This window comes from Pleurodeles waltl, chromosome 2_2, assembly GCF_031143425.1.
Source record: "Pleurodeles waltl isolate 20211129_DDA chromosome 2_2, aPleWal1.hap1.20221129, whole genome shotgun sequence".
NCBI lineage: Eukaryota > Metazoa > Chordata > Amphibia > Caudata > Salamandridae > Pleurodeles > Pleurodeles waltl.
Window position 1 is genome coordinate 1,187,291,537 of NC_090439.1, and position 23,098 is coordinate 1,187,314,634.

The 23,098-nt window shown below is 40.2% G+C and overlaps 2 protein-coding genes across 2 annotated transcripts in view; both read right to left on the reverse strand.

Annotated features, from left to right (window-relative positions):
- Window positions 1–1,024: 1,024 nt before the first annotated feature.
- On the reverse strand, window positions 1,025–20,295 carry LOC138279201 (vomeronasal type-2 receptor 26-like). Its single transcript, XM_069219389.1, has 3 exons — window positions 20,252–20,295; window positions 15,835–16,040; window positions 1,025–1,926 (listed from the first exon to the last, which is right to left on the reverse strand). Exons 1-3 carry the CDS (start codon window positions 20,293–20,295, stop codon window positions 1,025–1,027), a joined length of 1,152 nt encoding a protein of 383 aa, XP_069075490.1.
- A 324-nt stretch (window positions 20,296–20,619) lies between these two features.
- Window positions 20,620–23,098, reverse strand: part of LOC138279217 (vomeronasal type-2 receptor 26-like) — an 86,814-nt gene continuing 84,335 nt past the window's right edge. Inside the window, exons 4-5 of the mRNA XM_069219390.1 lie at window positions 21,939–22,175; window positions 20,620–20,646 (exon numbers count right to left, since the gene is read on the reverse strand). Of these exons, the coding sequence (XP_069075491.1) occupies window positions 20,620–20,646; window positions 21,939–22,175 (264 nt within the window). The remainder of the gene's footprint in view (window positions 20,647–21,938; window positions 22,176–23,098) is intronic.

Sequence of the window (23,098 nt, forward strand, 5' to 3'; positions counted from 1 at the left end):
TAGACTTTTGGTCTAAACCTAAACCTTTAGTGTAAGTTTACCTTTGTGAATTGGGTCCGAAGTCTGGTGAACTTTCCTTAAGAAAACAAAGCGTGATATTGCACTTACAGGCATATTGCCTTAAAAACAACTCCTGGAAATACCTAGGGCCAGATTTAAGAAAAGTGGAGCTTCATGTCATGAAGCACCACTTTTCTTGCTGCGCATGGCGTCCCCCCAACGCCACCATGTGTGTGCCATATTTAACATACGGTGCACCTTGTCTTAGGTTAGGGATACTAGCATCATATTTTTTTATGCTATTGTTGTACTTACAATTTTTGTGCTTATCCTGCAAAGTACATAGAGGCCCATTATAAATAATGGTGTGCCTCCTTTTAACAGTTGCTCTGTGCAGACATTAAAAATGCCGCTAAAAATGGCGCAGTGGAATCTTATAGATTCCACTGCGTCATTTTTGTGGGCCCCCTAATGGTTGAACGCCCCCTTGCTTACATTTTGCCTGGCGCAGGCATAATGTGCTGCAAGTGTTTACAAAATGGTACAATGTGTGCATTGTGCCACTTTGTAAATATTGTGCAGCGTTTTTGCCAGATTATCACCACATTAACATAAATAAATGATGCTAATGTGGCGATAGTTGGTGCTAGACCCTTCATAAATGTGGCCCCTAGGCTGTCCCACTGAAGCTTCTTAAGGATAAAAAATGAATATTCTATAAAACCTTAGTCAGACACTGTAAAAGTTGACTTTCCAGAGACTACATCTAAACTGAAATTAACAGAATATAGAATACATGTTTGCACGCATACAGCTGTAGAGTTGTATTCATATTCACCTAAACAATAAATACTTCTCATTGAACTTTATCTGTAGGACTTAAAACCATCTCTGTTGGCTGACCCATAAAACACCATACGTAGTATTAACGCTTTACTGCTTCCAGTCAAGTAATTGTATAAAATGAAATGCAACATTTTAATATTGAATTATGAGTCAGGTTCAAATTCACAATATGAAATTATCAATGTCTATGAACATTTAAATGTTCTTTGGCATTGATTTTCAGCCTGAGCAGAATGATGTAACATTTAGGAATGAATATACAGCCCAGCAGTCCAGCACTGGAAGCCAAGATGGTGAAGATCTCCACGGCCGCCATGTACCTGCCCTTAGTGCTGATGTAGGCTGGGATGAAAGAGATCCAGACGCTGCAGAAAACCAGCATGCTGAATGTGATGAGCTTTGCCTCGTTGAATCTGTCGGGCAGGTTCCTGGCTAGGAAAGCCACAATAAAACTGGCAAAGGCCAACAGGCCCATGTAACCAATCACAGCATAGAAAGATGTGACAGAGCCCTGGTCACACTGCAGGATAATCTTCCCAGTTTCAGACTGCATATCCGTGCCCGGGCTAGGGGGAGCAGTGATCAGCCAATTAACACAGATTATTACTTCTCCAAGAGTGCACAAGATGACCATCGACCCAGACACCCGGGATCCCAGCCATCTGCTTAATCTGCTTCCTGGCCTTGTGGCATTAAAGGCAATGACAACAGTGAAGGTTTTTGCTAAAATACAAGAGACAGCAACAGTAAAAATAATCCCAAATGCCACTTGTTGGAGCAGACATGTCAATTCTGCAGGGCGTCCAATGAATAAGAAAGAGCAGAGAAAGGCCAACAATAGAGAGACAAGGAGTGTGTAGCTGAGATTCCGGTTGTTGGCCTTCACTATTGGTGTGTCCTTGTATCGGAGGAAAATTCCTAGAACGCCTGCAGTGGACATGGAGAAGAAGATGGCAATAGTGGCCAAACACACTCCAAGAACATCACTGTATGCAAGGAACAGAGTGACCTTTTGGAGGCAACCATCCTTCATGTCATTTGGCCACTGGTCCTGAGGGCACTGCATGCAGTTTTCCATGTCTGTAATAAAAGAAATACGTACTTAAAACTACTGTTTAGAAATAGGATATCTATGATGTAATATGTACATCCACATTAAGATAATATTGCTTTATTAGGAAAAATAAAGTGACCTCTATTGGCAATTTTGGATAAGCTGTAATATTTATTTAGGCTTCTCTTACTCTAATTCAATTGTTTATTGATCAGAAATGTCACACATGCTGGTCTGTAGTTAAATAGAACTTATTATCAATATTTTCCATCCATGTATGTGTTTATAGCCAATGTGACAATTGGAAAACAAGGACTACAGACGAAGGAGAGAAGGGACATCTCAGACAAGGAAATAGTGCAATGGTCCTCAGCTGAGATTTCTAACGGTGACTAGAGCAAGCCATTCAGGCACACACCAAAGAAGGTCCACCTAGTTACTGTGCAAAAGGAGTCAGCAAAACAAACTGCCAGGGATTCTGAGCCACACCTGGACACAAAATCATTAGTTTAACCCTGACACCCTGCACCACATTGAGAATACCAGCCCTCATTTATGAGAATGATGCATTGCTGCAGAAAGGCAGCGATGCTCCAGAAAAAGTTGTGCTGTGCTACAACACAAAATAGAGACATGGATGTGTCAAATCTATGGTATGGCACACCACGTCACAAGCTCTAAAGGTGTGTCAGAGATTCTGACACATGTGTGGGAAGGATGGTGCAGAGCATTTGCTCCCAAAGTGACACACGTCTGAATTTGGGCTTACGTCAAGCTCAACTTCAGCAATGAGCCACACAACATAGGCGAAGCGTGGGTCAAGAAACTGTGCATTCCATGGAATGCCGTGGTCGCCTGAGGATTTGTTGGATTCAACTGGTGTGACAGTTGGGTCCAGCAAGAGTCATCAAGAGGCTGTATGTTTTGCAGCTTTTTTCCAAATAGACAAGCAGAATTCAAACTCCATATTCATTTGTGGGAGTCGCTACTACATTCTTACAGTTTTAGCATTTGGCTCAGACACAAATTCCACTTCAGACCACTTTGAATATAGGTCAACCAACACCAACACATATTGGCATTGGTATGGGAAGGCAGAAAACGGTCCAACTAAATCTATTCCCACCTTTTCCCAAGCATAAGAAGGACACTCAATCGGTTGTAAAGTTGGTTCCCTTACTATAAAACTTTTATCTGAAATAGCACACATCATGGACCTGCCAACATACTCATAAACTTCCCTGTCTATTGAGGGCCGCCAAAAGATTTGTCTCAACCTACGCTTTGTGAACATACCCCCAAATTACCCTCATGCGTCAATTGAATAAGCCTGTTTCTTAATCCTGCAAGAGGTACTACCATTTCCAGTCATCTACTGACAATTCCTCTGCTACTTTCCAAAATAGCTGGCATCCTACCTCAACATTCTTCTCTTTTGGCCACCCTTTATTGACATATTTGATAGTTTGCTTGATAACGTCATCATTTCCAATTTCAGTCCTTTGTTCCACTTCAAGTAGAGCACTCATCTCCTGTGCATCAATAGCTGCATCAGACAGCTTTCCTCACCCTCTTCATCCTCCACACCCTCCTGACTCATTGACGAGCTCCAGGACAAGAAATCAGCTGTCGTGCTTTTCGCTCCCTGAATATGTACAACATCAAAGTTGAATTTCAAACTTTTTGTAGACAACCTGGCTATACAAGGGGTTTGATATTTAATCCTGTCCCCACTCAATATTGTGACTAATGACTTGTGATTAGTTTTAACTGTGAACTTGGTTACCCCACATGTAAGGTTTGCATTGTTGGATGGCCCCACCAACATGCCCATAATCCTTTTTCAATCATCAAGAAATGTGTTTCAGGATACCTAAATGTTCTAGAAGCATACCCGATAGTGTGATTTATTCCTAATTCATTTTGCATGAGCACCGCCCCTAATCCATGATTGCTGGCTGTAACAGTTATACAGCATGATAATTTGCAAGTACAATAGCATCAACCAATCCTGGCTTTGGTTCAGTACCATTCCCGACACATTATGGCCAAGATATTCCACTCTGCTTTTAAGAAATTCACAGTTCGCCATTTTAAGCACTACTCCATTCTCCTGGAAAATGGCTAATACTTTATCGAGAATCTTATTATGCTATTCCACATACTTAGCAAATATCAGAACATAATCTTGGAAGGCTGCTACACCCTGCACTCATTTTAACAGTTGGTACATTCATCTCTGGATAACTGTGGAGGCTGAAGCCAACGCAAATGGCAGCAATACTGGAACAAGCCCACAGGTTAAACAAATGCAGTATAGTGTCTTGAACCAGGTTCAAGGACATCTTGATGGTATGTAGAGGCAAGGTCTAATTTGCTAAGCCATTTTTTTCCATGTATGAGTGGTAAAAAAATCTGTGATCTTGGGAAGTGGATGGGAATCAATCCAAATAGCTTTGTTCAGGCTGCACAGGTCAACAAAAACCCTCAACTTTCCATCCTGTTTGCGTGCAACCACAAGCAGGGAAAACCAAAGGGAAAACTCAATGGGTTCTTTTCTTGCTTTCTCACACAGGCCATTTCATTATTTTTCTAGATCATCCCTTACAGAGAAAGAAACACTGCATCATTTGGGGATAGACCCTTCCTTGACTTCTATTTTATGGCAAAACCTTTGATGTTACCAACTTTCTCAGTGGATACCAATGCATACTTCACTTTTAAATGTTGTACTTGATCCTCACTGATGACTGAGACCTGATCTCTGGTTCCTGGTCTCAAAACCATTTTGAATAGTCCTTGATAGAACCAACCTAAAATGTAAAGCCCTGTTATAGCTGAAGACATTTTCCCAAATAAGGTTCTTCCTCTGAGCACCATTGTTTATTCGAAAACCCTGCTAGTTTTAATCTTCTACCTTCATATGAGACAGGCCCTGTTGGGGGTTCTAACTTTCTGTCTAGACAATTTTCATGGAAAAGTTCCTCTGTAATGATCGTAATTCTGGATCCCGAATCCACCACTAATTTCACTGTCTTATTTCCTACAATTACATCAATGTATGGGTCTATACATTCTGACGGATCCCCTGTTGCAATCACTAACAACCAAGACCATATCCTTCAAATCATTCTGTATCTGTTCAAAAGAACTATTAGACTCGTCTTCTGACTCCTACAAAACTACATTAGCTCCTTTACCTGAGTTAGTTCTAGTACTCTGGCAGACTTTGGCAAAATGTACCACCTTATTACAATTTCAACATATAACCCACTTTGCAGGACATGGTTTACCCCCTTTATGGTGTGTCAAATTTCCACATCTGAAACACAACTTTGTTTGATTAAAGAAATCACTTTTGCCCATTTTCCCCACATCTCTGCTGTTCTTCAGTCTATTTTCCTTTAAAATATTGCTGTCCCTATTTTTTATCACACTAACATTTTTTTTTCTAACTCTTTTACAGAGGTTTGTGATGTCTCCATGCTTTTGCAGTATGTTACATTTCTTCTAATGTGGGATCACCTAAGGGTCGTAATTTTTGCTGTATAGATTTGTTTGTGCAAAGGCTGATAAACTGATCACGAACTAACTGGTCTGCAAAATATTCAAATCTGCATTCTGCTACCAGCTTCTGTAATGCAGAGAAACAAGGATATCCACGTTTTCACTCCGTAATTGTTTCCGCAAGAAGAATTTATGACGTAGAACTACAATATTAGGCTGTACATCAAACCTTGCCTCCAATTTCTTTATTGCTTCCATATACTAGTCAATTGGTTCACCCTCTTCTCCTGGAATTTCAGGTAAGTCTTTGAATATGGAGCATCCTTCAAACCCAATTGAATGTAGTAGCAAATATTTATGTGTTCTGCATGAAATCTAGATGCACCAATATCCCCCAAATATGTTTGAAACGCAACCAGCCAGTTCCTCCATCTGACCCGGGCTTTCTAAAAATGGAGGTGATGGATTCACTGACTGATGTTTAATGATGTAAGATCTTGGTTTTATTTTCCAGGGCGAGTAATTGCCTGACTCACGTCTGCATATGCACTTATTTGGAATGTGAGTGCCACTTTTAAAACATCCGCGTTTGCATGCCGCTGATACTAATCCTATTAGTGTACCATAGATGTAGTGTGCATGTCCCTGTTTGTGGGCATGCTCTATATCACTCTACAATTGTCTGTTGCTGGCTAAGTTCTGTATAAAAGTGTAGGGGTGTACGTATTGCTGTCTCTGTGACAATACAAGGGTGCATATCACTGTTGTTTGACACGCTGATTTTGTAAATGCACAAATGTGTGCATTACTGTGGTACAAGTGTGCGTATCCTTGTTCATGGACATGCTCTGTAAATGATATGCAAGTGTGCATATTACTGTTAATGGACAAGTTCCTTCTGTGACAATACAAGTGTGACACGCTGATTATGTAAATTTACAAGTGCGCATATCACTGTCGATGGACACGCTCTGTAAACAAATATACTAGTGTGCGTGTTACTGTAAAGTACTGATGTGAGCTAAAGCTATGTAGCTTGATCCTTTTGAATCTTTTCTCACGTGCCTCGTAGTAAGGGTTTGTCTGACCCAATTTACGATGACTGTTACATAAAATATATGTCACATGCACAGAATGCGTTGTAACACTTCACTTCAAGATCTATGAGTCTTAGAACACAGAGACTGAACTGCAGACATCAGATGCACGGCATGCGTTGCGTCGTGAAGCGTATGTTGGAATGTTTGGCTGAACCTCATAGACATCACAGAATGCAGAGTGCAGTGCGTTGGTTGCAAACCAAATTAAGAATCAGCTGAGCACTTATTTACCTACTGTAATAGTAATTATTCACAGTCTCGTAATACCCTGTAGATAAATATAAAGCCACTCTGTGCCAAAAACAAATATGAAGATTCTTATCTGAAGTCAGACGGTGGGTCTAAAGTCGGTGCCAATCCTGTGGGTTCTTCCTTAGCTCCACTTACATCATTGCCAATAAGAATGTAGTAGCGACTCCCCAAATGAATAAGGAGTCAGAGTGAAGTCTTGAATTCTGCTTGTTTATTTGGAAATGGAGCTCAACAAATTCAGCCTCTTGACGAATCTCGCTGGACCCAACTCTCACACCAGCTGAATCCATCGAACCCTCAGGCGACCACAGCATTCATAGAATGCACAGGCCCACATTCCATTGAATGCCGCGTTCACCCAGTACTACATTATTGCAGACTAATCTACAAGTCTAGGACTTGGACAAATTCACATACTTCAAATGGTCCTGGATGAATAGCAGACAAGTCCACAGTATGCCTATGTGTGACTTTACAGTGGCCATAGTCTGCTTATGTGTAAAAATATGTCTAAGTAGGTGTGACATATCGAGAGAGACACATTATTGTGAGTGGATACAAGTAAATGATGTAATGTAATGGCATGTATCCTACCTTACCTCACTTACCTTTTGTGGTCAATAGTAGGCTTGGCTGGACTTAGGGAGCCATACCTATGTGAATATGTGGCAAACCTGGCCTGCCCCTTACATTCTGTGCACTGCATCATATTGCAATGCTGCAGTGATTGAAAGATATAAGGTGCCATGGTACCACATTGCTTAAGGGATCCTAAAAGTAGATTGCTACATATGTAGGTTTACTACTAGTTGACGGGATGTAATATTACTGATGATAATGATGGGTTAAGTGACTTCAGCTAGTCACTTTCATACACCTCCTCCACTGTGTCATTCCCTACTTCTGGGTTACAGATGTGCAGAGTTTTTGGCACATCCCAGGCTTAACCCGATGCATCCAAAATATGCATCACACATTGCTAAATTCATGGATACCACTATGTTACAAATGTGTGGTTTTTTTAAGCGCACGTGAGCCGCCAACCATGATGGCCGCCTGACCTCGGAGCTCCGCCCATCATCAGACACTTTTTTACCGCCTGAGCCGGTTGTTTCCTTTTTTTAATGGCGCTTTGTTCATAATAGCTGTGGGATGTTTTGGTGAGCATTTTCAATGTTTTTATGGTCGCCTAGCTTATTTTCTGACTCTTTAATTACGTTTTTATATTTTTCCTGATGAGAGCGGCCAATATGAATAATTTTTGCTCAACATTACAATGTACTTACTTGTTTTTTTAAAAAATATTTGATGGCTCTGCTTGCAGTTTTTTGCGCAAGCCATGTAATTTATTTTTGCTGTTTCATCATCATATATTTGGAGTTCCTGTGTCACTCGTTTCCTTATTGAAGGCTTTTATTTTTATATGGGCAAACTAGAAAAAATAAAATCTCTGTCACATCCGTTCTCCTCAACTGACAAACTTTCGCAGTTTTTACAATTGGACGCTTCTGCTGCAGCGTCTTCTTCTTCCATGTCAAATATGTCTTCCTCATCCTCTTCTTTGCCTAAAGTTTCTAAGAATATTTCTACAACTACTCATAGGAGGGTCAAACAGGACCCACCTTCACCAGTAAACTCTCCCTCACCGATCTCGCTTGAACTTGTGCTTGACGAAATACGCAAATTGCATCCTTTTATCAAAGAAACTAATATTCGGATACAAAATCTTGATACTAAGTGGTCTCAAATGGAAGTGAGAGTCTCTGCTTTGGAGCAAAGAGTCAGTGACGTGCAGGATGAAACATAAAATTACTAGTTTGGAGAAGGAAGTGGCAGCTTTGAAGACATTTGCAGAGGATTTGGAAAACAGACACAGATGCAATAATCTTTGCCTTTATGGATTACCGGAGGGTCTTGAAGGGAGTGGCCCAATTTCATTTATTGCTTCATTCTTTCCACAGTTGGTGGGCTTACCATCTTCTACAGTATTGAACATCCAAAGGGCGCACCACATTGACCATCCTCCTCCGCATTCCTCCACCTCTAAACCAAGAAGCAAGATTATTTACATTCTTGAATTTACTGATCTATTGAGAATTCTTAATGCTGTGAAATCAAAAAAAAAATCTCTTGGAAGGCGAAGTAACATCTACATCTTACTGGATGTGTTCAAAACTACAGCACAGCTTCGTGACTTGGGAGCTCGTTTTGGATTATTCCAACCGTTTTTGTTCAAAGTGCCACATCAAAATAAGACCACTTCATATACCTCCCCTGCAGCTCTTCGTGATTTTTTAAGACCACACTCTATAAACCCTATGGAAACATCTGGTCCTTCTACACGTTGACTATGTACATTTCTTAATCTATCATACCCTTGTTCATTACTATTACGATATAGTTGATGGTCCTTCATCTGCAGTTTATGCATTATACTATATTGATGTGACCAGAGGCCCTCTTTGTTAATGTATTGTTTTCTTTTCACAGGTTTCTGGTGTTCTATAATCATTATTTTTGCTCGTAACTTTTGGCCGTTGATGCGTTCCGTTCCCTTGCTGTGCCGTCTTCAGTCTGTGCTGTCATCACCCCTCCCCTATTGTTCATTCATCTCAGGTATGTTTTTGCAGTCATCTTCATTTGACATGTACTGTATCTTCTTTTTTTCTTGAATATTTTCCATCTTTTGTCTTGCTGTTTTCCCTTCACTCTTCTTCAGAGTTATTTCTTGGAATGTCAAAGGATTTATTAACCTAATTAAAAGGTAGAGAATTTTATCTCATTTAGCTAAATGTAATCCAGACTTTGTTCTTTTTCAAGAGACCCATTTGACGGATTCTGAAGCTCCGAAACTTAAAAGAGGTTGGGTGGGCAATGTTTTTACTTCTCCTTCATCTACAAAAAAAATGGTGTAATTGTGCTCTGCCATAAAAAATTATCAGTAAAGGTTATTTCGCAGGACTCGGATTCTGATGGTAGATGGCTCTTTGTGAGGCTAATTATTAATGGGATTATAATGACTTTTGGTAATATTTATGGTCCTAATAACTCAGATTATTTTTTCTGGACTACTATTACTAAACACTGTTTGCATTATAATGATGAATTTTTTCTTCTTGAAACGGATTGCAATCAAATTATTGATCTTTTTATAGATAGGCAATCTGTAATTACATTTTTTCCCCATAAAATGTATAAACAATTTAAGGCATTTTTCTCACAATGTAATTTAATTGATTCATGTAGAACCTGTAATCCTGATAGTATGGATTTTTCCTTTTATTCTCCACCACATGGCTCCTTATCTAGACTTGATCATATTTTTGTTTCTAAATCACTATCCCAAAATCTTATTAATTCCTCCATTAAACCTATGGTAACATCTGATCATGCTCCAGTCATCACAGATTTTGATTTGCTCCCAGAACATCCCAAATCCAATAGGTGGCGATTTAATAATTCTTTGTTGCTTGATTCTAAATTTTACACTTCGTTTGTTGCCTTTGGGGAGGAATTTTTCCGATTTAATGAGGATTTTCATGTTTCTCCACAATTGTTATGGGATTTGTTTAAGGCTGCGGCTCGTGGTCATATAATAAAGTTTGTCTCTAATTAAAAGAAAACTTTTAATGCACAGCATCAATCTCTGCTTCTCAAAATTAAACGGTTAGAACATCAATATTATTCTTCCTCCTCAAATTTTAATCTACTAAGAATTTACTCAAGCAAAATTGCAATTTAACAAAATCTCAATAGATATTGCCTCCTCTTTTCTTCTATGTAGTAGTGCCCGTTATTATGGAGATCGAAATAGATCGGGGAAACTTCTGGCTAATTATTTAAAAGTACGAAAGCAACGCCATAATGTGAAGTCTATAGTTAAAGATTCTGGTGAGTCCCTTTTTAAGGATGAAGATGTCTTAGCTGAATTTGCTAATTATTACCAGATACGTTATGCTCCTGAGTCAGTCCCGACCTCCTTACAGATTGATGATTACTTAAAGAACATTCCAAACCCTAATATGACACTTGTTGATGCTACTGCACTTGAAGTAGATATTTCTTCTTTAGAAATTTTTAAAGCCCTTCAATCTCTACAAAAAGGTAAAACTCCTTGTCCCGATGGATTTACAGTGGAATTTGTTCCACATTTTTTTGACATTTTACTTCCCAAACCTTTTAGCTTTTTCAATTCTTCATGAGTTCTGGTTGTACAGGGGGAACATTTCAAGAAGCTTCGATTTGCTTGATTCCAAAGGAAGGTGAGGATCATACTTTCTGTAAATACTATAGACCAATCTCTCTTCTCAATACAGATTATAAAATATTTGCTAAATTATTAGCCTTACTTCTTGATACCCTTTTACCTGTGCTGATAAGTAAGGAGCAAACAGGTTTTGCCAAAGGTAGACTTGCTTCTGAGAACTCTGGAACATTCTTCAATGTACTCAGCAAAGCTCCCGCTCTTTCGTACTCTTTAGCAGCAATTTCCATAGATGCTGAGAAAGCGTTTGATCGGTTAGACTGGTCTTTTCTATTAAAAGCTTTAGCCTGGCATGGTTTAGGGCCCCATTTCATTTAATTTATCGCTTTGCTTTATCAATCCCCAATGGCATCGATATTGGTAAATGGGAAATTATCCAGATACTTTGTATTACGTTGAGGTGTACATCAAGAGTGTCCGCTCTCTCCACTCCTATTTATTCAAGCTCTAGAGCCCTTTCTATTCTGTATTAGAAATAACATTAAAATTGAGGGTTTCCATTATGGCTAGAAACACTTAAAATTAACGGCATATGCAGATGATATACTTTTATCTATCTCAAATCCTGAACGCTAGATTCCGTTTCTACTTCGGGAGATTGAAGACTTTTCTTTGATTTCAGGTTATAAGATAAATTCGGATAAAACTGAAATCCTTCCTCTAACAAAATGTTGTTTTAGATCATTGTTGATATTACTGGCTTTCACTGGAACTCTTCCAAGATTAAATATTTCGGTATGTGGTTCACCTCATCCATTAAAAAGTCCATTGGAGTAAATATCTCAGATACTTTAGAGAAGGTTGAAAGATCTATTTTCTCATGGAATCCCTTATTTTTATTTTAGTGGGGCCGTCTTGACTGTATCAAAATTATGATTTCTCATAACATTTTATATATCCTATCCATGATTCCGCTTCCTCTACCTGTTACTTTTTTTAAACAATTGGACTCCAGATTGTCTAAATTCCTCTTGAACAATAAGAAATCTAGAATTTCTCTTAGTCATCTTCTTCATTCTAAACAGGAGGGAGGAGCCAATTTTCCTGATTTCAGACTATATCACAAATCCTTTTGTTTGCGTCAAGCTTCTAGATGGATCGCCCTGTCAGGCTCTATGTTCATTCCCTTATGGTTGGATATTGAATGTTCTTTTCTTCTGCCTTGTTCCCCTCATGAGGTGGTATCCTTTCCTTATAATATTTCGCTTATCTCCTCCCCGCTTCTTAAACACACTTGTGCTCTTCTGCGTTCTCACTATTTACCTCCATCTGTCACGTATTCCTCTTTTCTCATTTCCCCCTATTTGGCATAATCGTCTCATCACTATTAATAAAAAACCTTTATTTTGGAAATCCTGGAGACAAAGAAATATAGAGTGGATCAAGGATTTATTCTCCAATGATACTCCACTTTCTTTTTCTCAATTACAAATTCTATTTCATTGTCCCAATTAATTTATGCCTAAGTATCTTCTTATTATTAATATTATTCTTGATGTACTTTTTTCCTTGCCTTCCCCTCTTTCTTCTTCAGAAGTACACTTTTCTTTGTCCTCCTTTCTTACATCATATCCTAAGGAGTCAAATATTTATAAACTTTTTCATTCTCCTGTTTTGACACGTCCTAAATCTAAAATTGAGTCTCAATGGGAATTGGATTTGAGATGTACCTGGACAGTTTCCTTCTGGAATAAGGTGTGGCATCGATCTTATAGAATATCTAGATCAGCTTCTACCACACAGTCACTTTTCTTTCTTTACCACAGATTTTATTTTACCCCATCTACTATAGCAAACTTTTCTGTATCCTCCACCTCAAACTGCTGGTCCTGCGATAGCCTAAATGGAGATCTTATGCATATCCTTTTTTAATGTCCCCCCACTGTCTCTTTTTGGAGAAAAGTTTGTTGTCAGCTTACCTCCATTTTTCATTTGCGATCCCAATTGTCTCCCTCAGTGCTTTTTCTAGGTAGCCTCTCTGCTGACATTGTTTCAGATGATTATAATTTAAAGCTGTTGGATCTCATGTTAGCTTTGGCCTTTCAGCAAATTACTCTTAATTGCAAAAATTAATCCAACATTTCCTGTAAGGCTTGGTGGTATAATTTTTGCCACTACCATAGACTAGATATTGCTTTTACCTATTTATGCTGCCCCACCATAAATACAGATCTGTACTGGTTACCTTTGACTGATTATCTTAATGCTGTTGCTTGTAATTCTACTAATTGTACATTATCTGAGAATTTTAAGCAACCATGAATTCTTTATTTTCTATGTTCTTGAGTGAATTTAAATTAAGCTTAACTTCATGCTTTATTGAATATGTCTTTTTTCTGTCTTTTTTAGCTTTTTATGATCCAATGTATCTTTCTTATTTTAACTGGTCTTGTTCCGTTTTCATTGTTTCTCCCCCATTTTATACTTTAAAATGTTAAACAGCTTTTACAATTCCTTTCAAAGTTATATCATTATTATTGTGACTGATATCTTACATTGTTATTATGTGACCCATATGTATTTTGATTTTAATAAAGCTGATTTACCTTAAACAAATGTGTTGTTTTTTATGGGGAATGCCATCCTTGCGTATTTTAAGATTTGCATCGGGCAGCTGGTTCAGGTGCAGCTTCCGCATGATGCGAACCATAAAAAATCATCATATTTGGGCAAAACGTTTGATGCAACAATGGGGCAAGTCTCTCTTAAATATGCCCCACAATGTATGCCTCACTGTTCTATGCATGTAAACCTGTATATCCGTTCCATTCAACATGGACAAAATAAAATCAGGCACAACCTGGATAAGTGTAGACTATGGTGGTCATTACAACCCTGGCGGTCGGTGTTAAAGCGGCGGTAAAACCGCCAACAGGACGGCGGAAAAAAAACATGGAATCACGACTATGGTGATGTCGCCAGACTGAGAGTAACTTATAGCAACAGCAACCAAAGTCAGCAATGATGCCACTGTGGTGCCCCTGCATCCTGAAGGAGGTGTCATCGGGCGTCTGGCAAAGCATTCTATGGTGCGACCTGCCTTGGTGATTCAAATGCTCTAGTTAAAAGTCGACAGGAGACCTCAGCAATTACAATCCCAGAGAACCGACAGGTGATGTAGTCTACCCTTTGAAACCAGTCTCTTTGCATTCAGCCGCCAGTGGGATAATAGGAGATGGCACACAGTCTCTGTTGCTAGATGACACATTCACAATTAACTCTAGTGGTACTCGCAGCAGAATCACGTGTTGGAACATTGGTGGGATAAAGAATAAGCTGGCATGCCTGGAGCGGGGCAAATGTGTAGCCTGTTTTGATATATGTTTCTTTCATGAGACTTGGGCAATCGAACCACACTTCTGCTGTGGGTTTGCTAACTTTGATTACCCTGCGCATTTATCAGAGAAGGGTAGGTCTCGGGGAGGCTCGCCAAAGGGGTTAAAAATACTTTGTAATATATGGTCAAGGTTATCGATCTAGCCTCCCCTGATGTATTGTGTGTTGTCCTCTCGTTTCCCTCGAGTGATTGTTTGAATATTTATAATGTCTTTTAGAGGAGTGCGGGCACAGGGGCCAACCTTCCGCTCAGTGAGCTGATTAATGCCCACCTGCAGACACTCCCAGCTGGCCACTTTAGAATTATTAAGGGCGATTTTAACTGTAATTTTGAGCCCCTGCGCCTTGGTGCAGACTTCCTGGGTGACACTTTGGATGGCAGAGTGTCCAACGATGAAGATAGTGTTAAGGCAATAGCTGCATTTTCTCTTTCCCCCATCTGAAATAGGTCTTCTGCTGCCCTCCAGTTTAATACCTTCCCCGTAAACAGTGGCCTGCATGCCTGCAATGAAAGGGCTCAATCCGATAAAGAAAGGAAACATACATTTAATCGACCAGAAGGTACTAGTTTGATTGATTATATTATACTAGATGTCCAAATATGGTCACAGCTGATTGACATGGAGATGGTCTCCCCACAAGACAGTGATCACAATGCCTTGGACCTAACTATGAGATCACTGGGTGCTAGACTTTGTTTATCGGACAATGAATTTTTTGATAGGAGCCTAGTACCTTTTATCAACAGACGCAGGCTTAAATGGAGTGCTGTAGTTGACACCGCAGGTATCTGGCTGCAGATCTACGAGGTCATTACATCGTCCTTGTTGGCCGTGGAAGTAGCAGGGGTCAGTACCAATTATTCTACTTATTGGAAGGTTCTTTCTGTTATCCACAGCTCCTTGTTTTCTTTCTTGAAATAATTATTCTTAGTTGAGTTCAAGGCAATACCAAGGAGACCAAGGATGGTTCACATTACATTACTCATTACATGGTCAGCGACATCACTGATGACACAGACACTTAAAATCGAATCCCTAGTCATTGGTCAGCCTATAAATCACATTTATCTACCCAGGAGTGATCCAAATGATTAAGCACGTCACACATTGTAGCTAAAGTGTCAATACCATTTAAACAACTTATTTCCAAAGATGTTATTAATTAGTGAACATTTAATTGTTTGTAAATGCAGGTTGTTTGATTGTTGGTGGTGCTGTATTGTTTTTAAAGTGTGACTCTACGTTTTTGTAAAGCTGACTGATATCAATATTCTATGACTATAAATGACGTGATTTGGTATTGCATATGTAAAAGTGCGAAATAGCTATGAGGTAACATTTACTTTATTCCCTGTCATTTGTGGATTTATAATGCAGGCACTAATTACCTTCTATCAATAGTAATACGTGTGCGTTGTCCAGTGTTTGACATATAATTAATATGAGCTTTTAGGTTGTGATTTTTTCACTCACCAGTCTTGTTTGCAAACTCCCCATCTGCACACAGCACACAGTAATAACAGCACATAGGCTTCCCTTCTACTGGAACTTTACGGTAACCAGGGAGACAGGTCTGACTACAGACTGAGCGGGGAGCCTGAAATGAGAATTGGAATGGGAAAAAAAAGGTGTGACCCTTTACAGTGAAGACATGGCAGCCCCCAATCTCTTGAATCTCTCTGCAGCAGTTGACTTGTACTCACACTCCATCCTCATCAGGTACCTGCACAATACTGGTATCCATAGACCCCTCTCCACTAGATCTGCTTCTTCTTAATAGATATAACTCAATCCATCAGCCTCGCACCTTATTCCTTGATGCCCGCAAACGCATCTGCAGAGTGCCTCAGGACTCATTGTTCATCCTCACATGATCCCTCTGGCCAACGTCATTCGAGTTCAAAACATCAACATCCTCTCCTACCCAGACAACATGCAACTCCCAATCCCCCCCTTGGACTAGACCCCCAACAGAAGAAACAATTTCACCGTATGCATGACTAAACTTGCTAACCGGATTAAAGCTAAAGGTCAAAAGTTAAACACCGACAAGAGAGAAGTAGTGTTCTTCAGTAACAACATCTCACTGAGAGGCTAAAACTGCTGACCAGTCAAATTCAGGCCCACACCAAGAACTCACACCGGGAAACTCGGAATAATGATTAACAGCAAACTGTTCATGACCACATAAGGCAGTGCCATCACTGCATCACGTTTACACACACTGAAGATGCTGAGGAAGATCTTCAAATGACTCACTAGAAGAACTGTCACTCACGCCCTAGTCTCCAAGCATCTCACTAGCATACTACAGGCAATCCAGAACTTAGCTGTCAGACTCAACCTCAACCTTTTACACAGAACTCACATTCCCCACACCTCAAGGAACTACACTGGCTCCTGATACACAAACGTGCACAACTCACACTCCTCACACCCATATACAAGGCACTAAACAACTCAGACCCTTCCTTCCTGAATAGTTGCATCTCCTTCCACCAACCACCCAGACACCTCCGTTCTGCAGGACTTCTACTTGCACACATTCCCACATACACAGAACCAGATCAGGATGGAGATTGTCTCACATCAGTACTAAAGCGGGGAATGACCTTCCACTCCACATCAGAGCTTTCTTTTCTCTTCTTCAATTTGCAAGGAGCTGAAGACATGGCTTTTTAATTAACCGACCTACAGTAGGCAGGAGTGGGCACGCACATTTGCTCAGTGCCTGGATACCCTTGCGGGTGACAGTGTACTTTGGTTATAGAGATAACAAAGCAGTCAGCTCAAGCAGAGCTAGAAGAACATTACAATGAAGTCACATAATTTTGCACAGTGCAAAAAGGGGTCAAGTGTTTGTGCTGCTGACAGTTATGTCAAATGGAGAGAAGGCTCCTTGCACAGTGGCATGGTACTATGTAAAGATTGAAGAGGTAAGTCCAGTTACTTACCAGAGAGAACAGCCAGAAAGAAAGCTACATATTCAGACTTACCACATCAATCATCTAAAGAAATGGGTAGAACCAAACAATTATGCCTTGTAGGATAACTTACAAAAAACTATAAACCAACAAGAGCAGGCATTTGGTTAGATACTCAAGGTAACTATTAGAGACTTAGAATCCTGGCAGCAGCTGGTGGAGGGTTTCCATATTTCTGGACACAGAGAAAGAATTGTGAGAATACCTGTATTTGGTTGCACACCTGGGTCCATACTTGTGATCTCGTGGTGCAGGGCAGAGCTGCAGGGCATCTTGCTGTGCTGCCCTGTACCACAAGGAAAAATACACTAATGCTCTTTTGGCAGCTTAGTACCAATGCAGGCACCCTTGCACCATTCTGCAAGGGTATCTGTGCTGCATGCAGGATTGTTTGTGTAGGTGCTGAATACAGCACTCAGCGCACAAAGAAAGAGGAAAAGAATGCAGAGAAAAAATATTTCTTCTTGTTATTCCTCTACAGGGAAGGCATATCTCTTTTGCATATTCCAAGGTTTACAAATTCTTGTACATCTGGCAATGCAGCCAAATCCATGGATGTTGCATGGGAACACACATGCAACACCCACAGAAATACCACCCTGGCACAGAGCAATGTAACGCAGAGATTTGTGCTACATTACATTACTCGCGATTTATGAAGCCATGCAGGGCCACGCAAGGTGGCCTTGCGTAGCTTCATCAATCTCACTTAAGGTTTGCATCACTCCTGCACCATGTTGCATGGTAAAAGAGCAACACAAACCAGGCCATAAATATGGCCCATTATTTACTCTTTCTTGATGCATAGCACTCTTATGGAACACTAAATATAATGGACACTTGGATTTACAGTGAGAGTAAGCATCTATTGAATAATAGAAACCAGAAGGAAAGCTGATGACTATGAAATTAATGCTAGCCTTGGACATCATCAAACCTTCTACAAGAGAGTGGACATTAACTGCCATATTAGTCCAAAACCTAGATGAGTCAGTTCTGTTTTGTGAAGGCCTGAACAAAATTTGAATTAGGCTGGTGTAATTCACTTAATATGGTAATTTTGTGCTACACTTGTTATGTGATGGTTTCAAAATTGTGATATTAGGTACAATGCGTAATACCATATTTTTCACGGTTATTATTTTCCTTTAAATGTGCCCTTCACCATAAAAATTATAGAACTAAATTTATCAAAAATGTATGAGAAAAACAGGCTGTCTCATGACTCCATCTCTATCTATCACTAAGGCTGACCCTCATCATTGTAGCCAAATGTTTGCTGAGATGACTAAAGGGCATTTCTCAAAACTATATATGGAAGATTCGGACAAGAGGCCTTCTTCAAGAATTGAAGGTAACTTGAATATAAGAAATTGTCCTATGAATACCTTGCATAAGGTAGTCTAATGGCTTGTTCCATCTTAGTTTATCTAGAGTAGTTATAAAATTTGATGAAATGTTGCAGGTGAATCGGGGAATTGCAAATAAAATGTCAGGCACATGGGACAGCTCGGACAATACATAACTATGTCTTAAATGACAAAGAAGGTATATTTAAGTGACAGAAAACAAGGGTACCCACCAATGCAGTTAGTGTGAAAGTAATGCGCCAAATTAACATTTATTTGTCCGTGTGCAAGCCCTGTGTTATTAAAAAAGCATCATTTTAATCAATAGAAGGTGAGCATGTCCCAAAATATATAAAAAATAGTTCTAACCCCATGCAGGTTACTGAAGGGCATGTTTATACTCGGTTTGCGCCAAATTAGCGTAATTTCTTAACACTAATTCAGTGCAAACCTAACTCCATATTTATACTTTGGCGCTAAACATGCATAGCGCCAAAGTTATGGAGTAAACGTCATTTTCTGGATGTGGAAATCTACCTTGCGTCAATGGGATGCAAGGTAGGCGTTCCCTTGCAGAAAACATCTCTATGAACCTTGTGCCATATTTATCCCCCATGGTAAAATCATGCACGGGGGGCCTTAAATAATGGGCTAAGCTTGCTCAGCGCCATTATTTAACGCCTTGGTATGGACAGGCGTTAGGGGACATGTGGGCCTTTTTCCATGGTGAGAGACCATGGAAAGAGCCCACAGGTACCGTTCCCTGGCCCCAGGGACAACCCCACCCACACCAGGAAGACACCTAAGGATGGCGGGACCCCATCCCAAGTACCTAGAGGTAAGTAGAGGTGAGTATTTTTTTAAGTGCCATAGGTGGGCCTAACTTGGGCTCCCTTACATGGCACTGGGCCCAATGGCCATGCCCAGGGTACATAAGTTCCCTGGGCATGGCCATTGGGCTGGGGGGCATGACTCCTGTCTTTACTTAGACAGGTGTCATGTCCATGGAGATTGTGTGCCAAAATATAGTGCTAATCAGGTTAGAGTCATTTTCTTGACTCTAACCTGACTAGCTCCATTCTTTAACGCACAATCTTCAGTTTTCCCTACGTCTCCCCACCCAGTTAGCGTCAACTATTTTGACGCTAACCAGGCCCTACTGCCGGCTAACTTCATACAATAAATATGATGCCCAGTCAGCATCCTGGGATGGTGCTACCGGCGGTATACTTTTTGACGCTAAACTGCGTTAGCGCAGTTTAGCGTCAAAAAGTATAGATCAGGGCCTAAGTTTTCATATCATGAGTTTCAAAGGCCCAGACTGCTTTACAGATTGATAGACTGTAGTATCCAAGATTTAAAGACATCTTCTTGTTTCTCTCAAGCCCTCTCAATTAGGAAATATAAAGGAAAAAATCCCTACAACTGAAATTGATTTTGAATGGGGGGACAGTGACACCTCCGTTTGGGATCCCCATCATCAATTTGGACTTGCTAATAGACAGATGCCTGCTCTCCAGCAAATACCTGCCTTAGCAAATGCCTCACCCGGCTTACAACAGGTCCTCTATGTCTCCCCCCAGGACCACTCTCACAGCCATGGTTACCTGCACACAACAGCTGTGATCTACTGACTGACCCTTACAGATGCATTTCCAAAATGAGACTAACAAAGGGACCATTTATATTGTTTCTTGAAATATGAATGGACTGGTGGCTAAGGCGGAGGATCTGCTGAGTGAAAGAGACCTGGAGTGAGCCTTTGTTTCTACAGTGGTGGCATACCTTTGTTGTGCCAACTGTTTACAGGAAGACTGGGAGAGCCAAGGGAAGACTCATATTTGGAGATATGAGTACATTTTGGGAACACTGATACCATTGCCTTTTGGTTCATGTAGCCTAGAAAATGGTTGCATTAAGACACATTAAGACACAAATGGTGGTGTCTCATTCTTAGAGAAATACAAATAAAAGTTAAAGAAGAAATCCAGCTGATTAATGAAACGTGTTGTAGAAAACCTGATCTTTTTTCTAAACACAGCTGATAGTAATACTCAAGTGCCTCTGCTTTCACCAAATTATTGTGGCAGAGTGTTTGAATGCCCAGAGGAATGAGTCAATCAATGTTGGACCAAGGAATTAATATACTTAAACTTTGTTATTATCTGTTGATGGAGTCACTAATATTGAAGCACAATAAAGTTGTGGAAAGAGGTATAGTCCTGTTGAGAAGATACTATGGCCCATATTTATACTTTTTTAGCACTGCATTTGCACCACTTTATGTTTGTATTTTGTAAGTTTGCTGTTTCTACTTTAAAGAATGCTTTTTACTTCATTAGGGTGCTCTGAGGCAGAAACTGCACTCTGCGTTTAGAGATGTCTGTCACACCAGCAGACATCTCTCATGTTGACAGGAACTGACTGTTGCTCTCAATGCACTGAAAGTGTGCTGTGCAGATCCATCAACATAACAGTGCCACGCGGCACACGTTCAATATCTTTTTTTTCAAAATAAAAATCCCAGAAGGGAATTTATCTCTGTAAGTATAAAAAGCAATGACCCCCTCACGTTGGGACTTTTCTACCCCAATGTGGTATCATGAAAATGTGTGCAAATTGCTCTCACTGCCAGGTTCTGGATCGTGTTGTGTGACAGTGAAAACTGACCATTTATCAGCCCGCTCTAAATGATTGCCCTCAGTAGGAATGCCATTGTCATTATGGATAAGAAAGAATCTCTATGCAGTAGAACTTCTATGTGTAATTCTATAGGTAATCAAGGCCAGCCATGAAGAATTTTGAAGTAGAGCAACTTTAGTGTGGGTTTGCTGACCTGTCTGCCCTGTGAGAAGAGGGCTGATGCAAAACCTTCATTGGATCCTTCCTGTCCTACTGGTCTATGTGTGAGCATCTTCACGCGTCCCCTCCCCATGGAGGGTCTCAATTGCCAAAACACCTCCCCTCCCCTGCTTCCTCCTCCCTAGCTTTCCCATCCAATACTACTGACATTTGTGTCTTTTTTTCACTAAAAATGGCTATTTCCAGGCCCCTGGCCAAACAGTTCATGCTTTCTGCTTTTTTCCAGGCAGAATTTGCTTTGAGCAGGGGCTCTAAAGTTTACTTGTCACTTTAAATGTTTAGCATTGTCACTGTGGTTCTCATAGGATAGATCTCTGGTTGATATCACACTGAAACGGTTCAGATAGGATCCCCAGGGTGGTATGGATTATAATGCACTGACCTGGTTCAAGTAGTGACCATCCAAAAACCACCGGATTGAGCTCTGGTTGATGAGAAGCTGGTGATCCGGTGGAGCAGAGAGATCTAGGTGTCCAACCTTAAAGGCTTTGAAGGAAGCAAAGCCATCATAAACCCAGTTCAAAATATCATACTTTGCTTGTAGTTCTTCTTCAAAATAAAAAGAAATGTCATTCCCATCAGCTGTTTTGAAATGCACCCTCTGGAGAAAGCTGTTCAGCTAAAACAGAAAAAAACACAAGATAGGTCCTTAAGTTCAAGCTTAGACCTTTGGGTAAACACTCATCCTTGAAACATTCAGGTATAGTACTGTGGCTTTAAGTGGTTTTATTGTGTCATTTATTTATTTATTGGAATTTTAACAGTAGTCACATTTTCCCAAAAGAAGGTCATTTATTAGTTCTGAAAACTACGCATGTCTTTGTGTCAGACCTAAACATTTCGGGTACTTTCTGTAATGCTGCTTAACGTACTTTAAATGCTCAAACACACAGTCTTAGAAACCTTGGAAAAGAACAGTAATTATCTAGTGATACAAAGCCTAAATGATAAATTCAATTACTACCCTTGCCTATTGTTGTATAATCTTTCCTTCTACCTGCTTCCAGTTATTTTGTTTTCCTGACAACAATATTGATATGTTCCATGTAAAGCACTCCATCTCTTGCCTTAGTGGGTAGCAATCTCTTAGGGCCAGATGTAGGTAGGAAATAATTTGAGAGTCGGTGCGACTCGCAATTTCCAACTCTCTAAATGTAATGCAAGAAGAAAACGTGACTTCAATTTGCGACTCACAAATGAAGTCGCACCGCAGATAGCGAGTCCGCTGTTTGCGAGGTCGCTTTTTGCGACCGCGCTAAAAACGGACACACAATTTGCAAATCGGTGTTGCAAATTGCGATTGTGCTGCAAATTGAATGCAGGTGCTGCAGAACACTCTGGAAAACACTTCCTGGCACATGATGATGACATCACAGCCAGGAAGTTTACAAATACACCTGGGAGGAGGGAGGACCACACCCATTTTAACAGCAGAACTGCAAACAGAAAGAACAGCAGCTACCATGGCAGAGACACCAAGGAAGCGAAAAGTTAAATTTGCAGAGAAAGAGCTGGAGGTGCTGACAGAGGAGTGCTGCCAGC

What these genes read in the sequence shown, in the direction of transcription:
- LOC138279201 (XM_069219389.1), bottom strand. Translation starts at nt 20,295, where the DNA reads ATGGCTGTGAGAGTGGTCCTGGGGGGAGACATAGAGGACCTGTT. An exon ending in GGAGACATAGAGGACCTGTT is followed by an intron (nt 16,041 to 20,251) that starts GTAAGCCGGGTG and finishes CAACTGCTGCAG; the next exon opens with AGAGATTCAAGAGATTGGGG. An exon ending in GGAGTTTGCAAACAAGACTG is followed by an intron (nt 1,927 to 15,834) that starts GTGAGTGAAAAA and finishes CTTTTATTACAG; the next exon opens with ACATGGAAAACTGCATGCAG.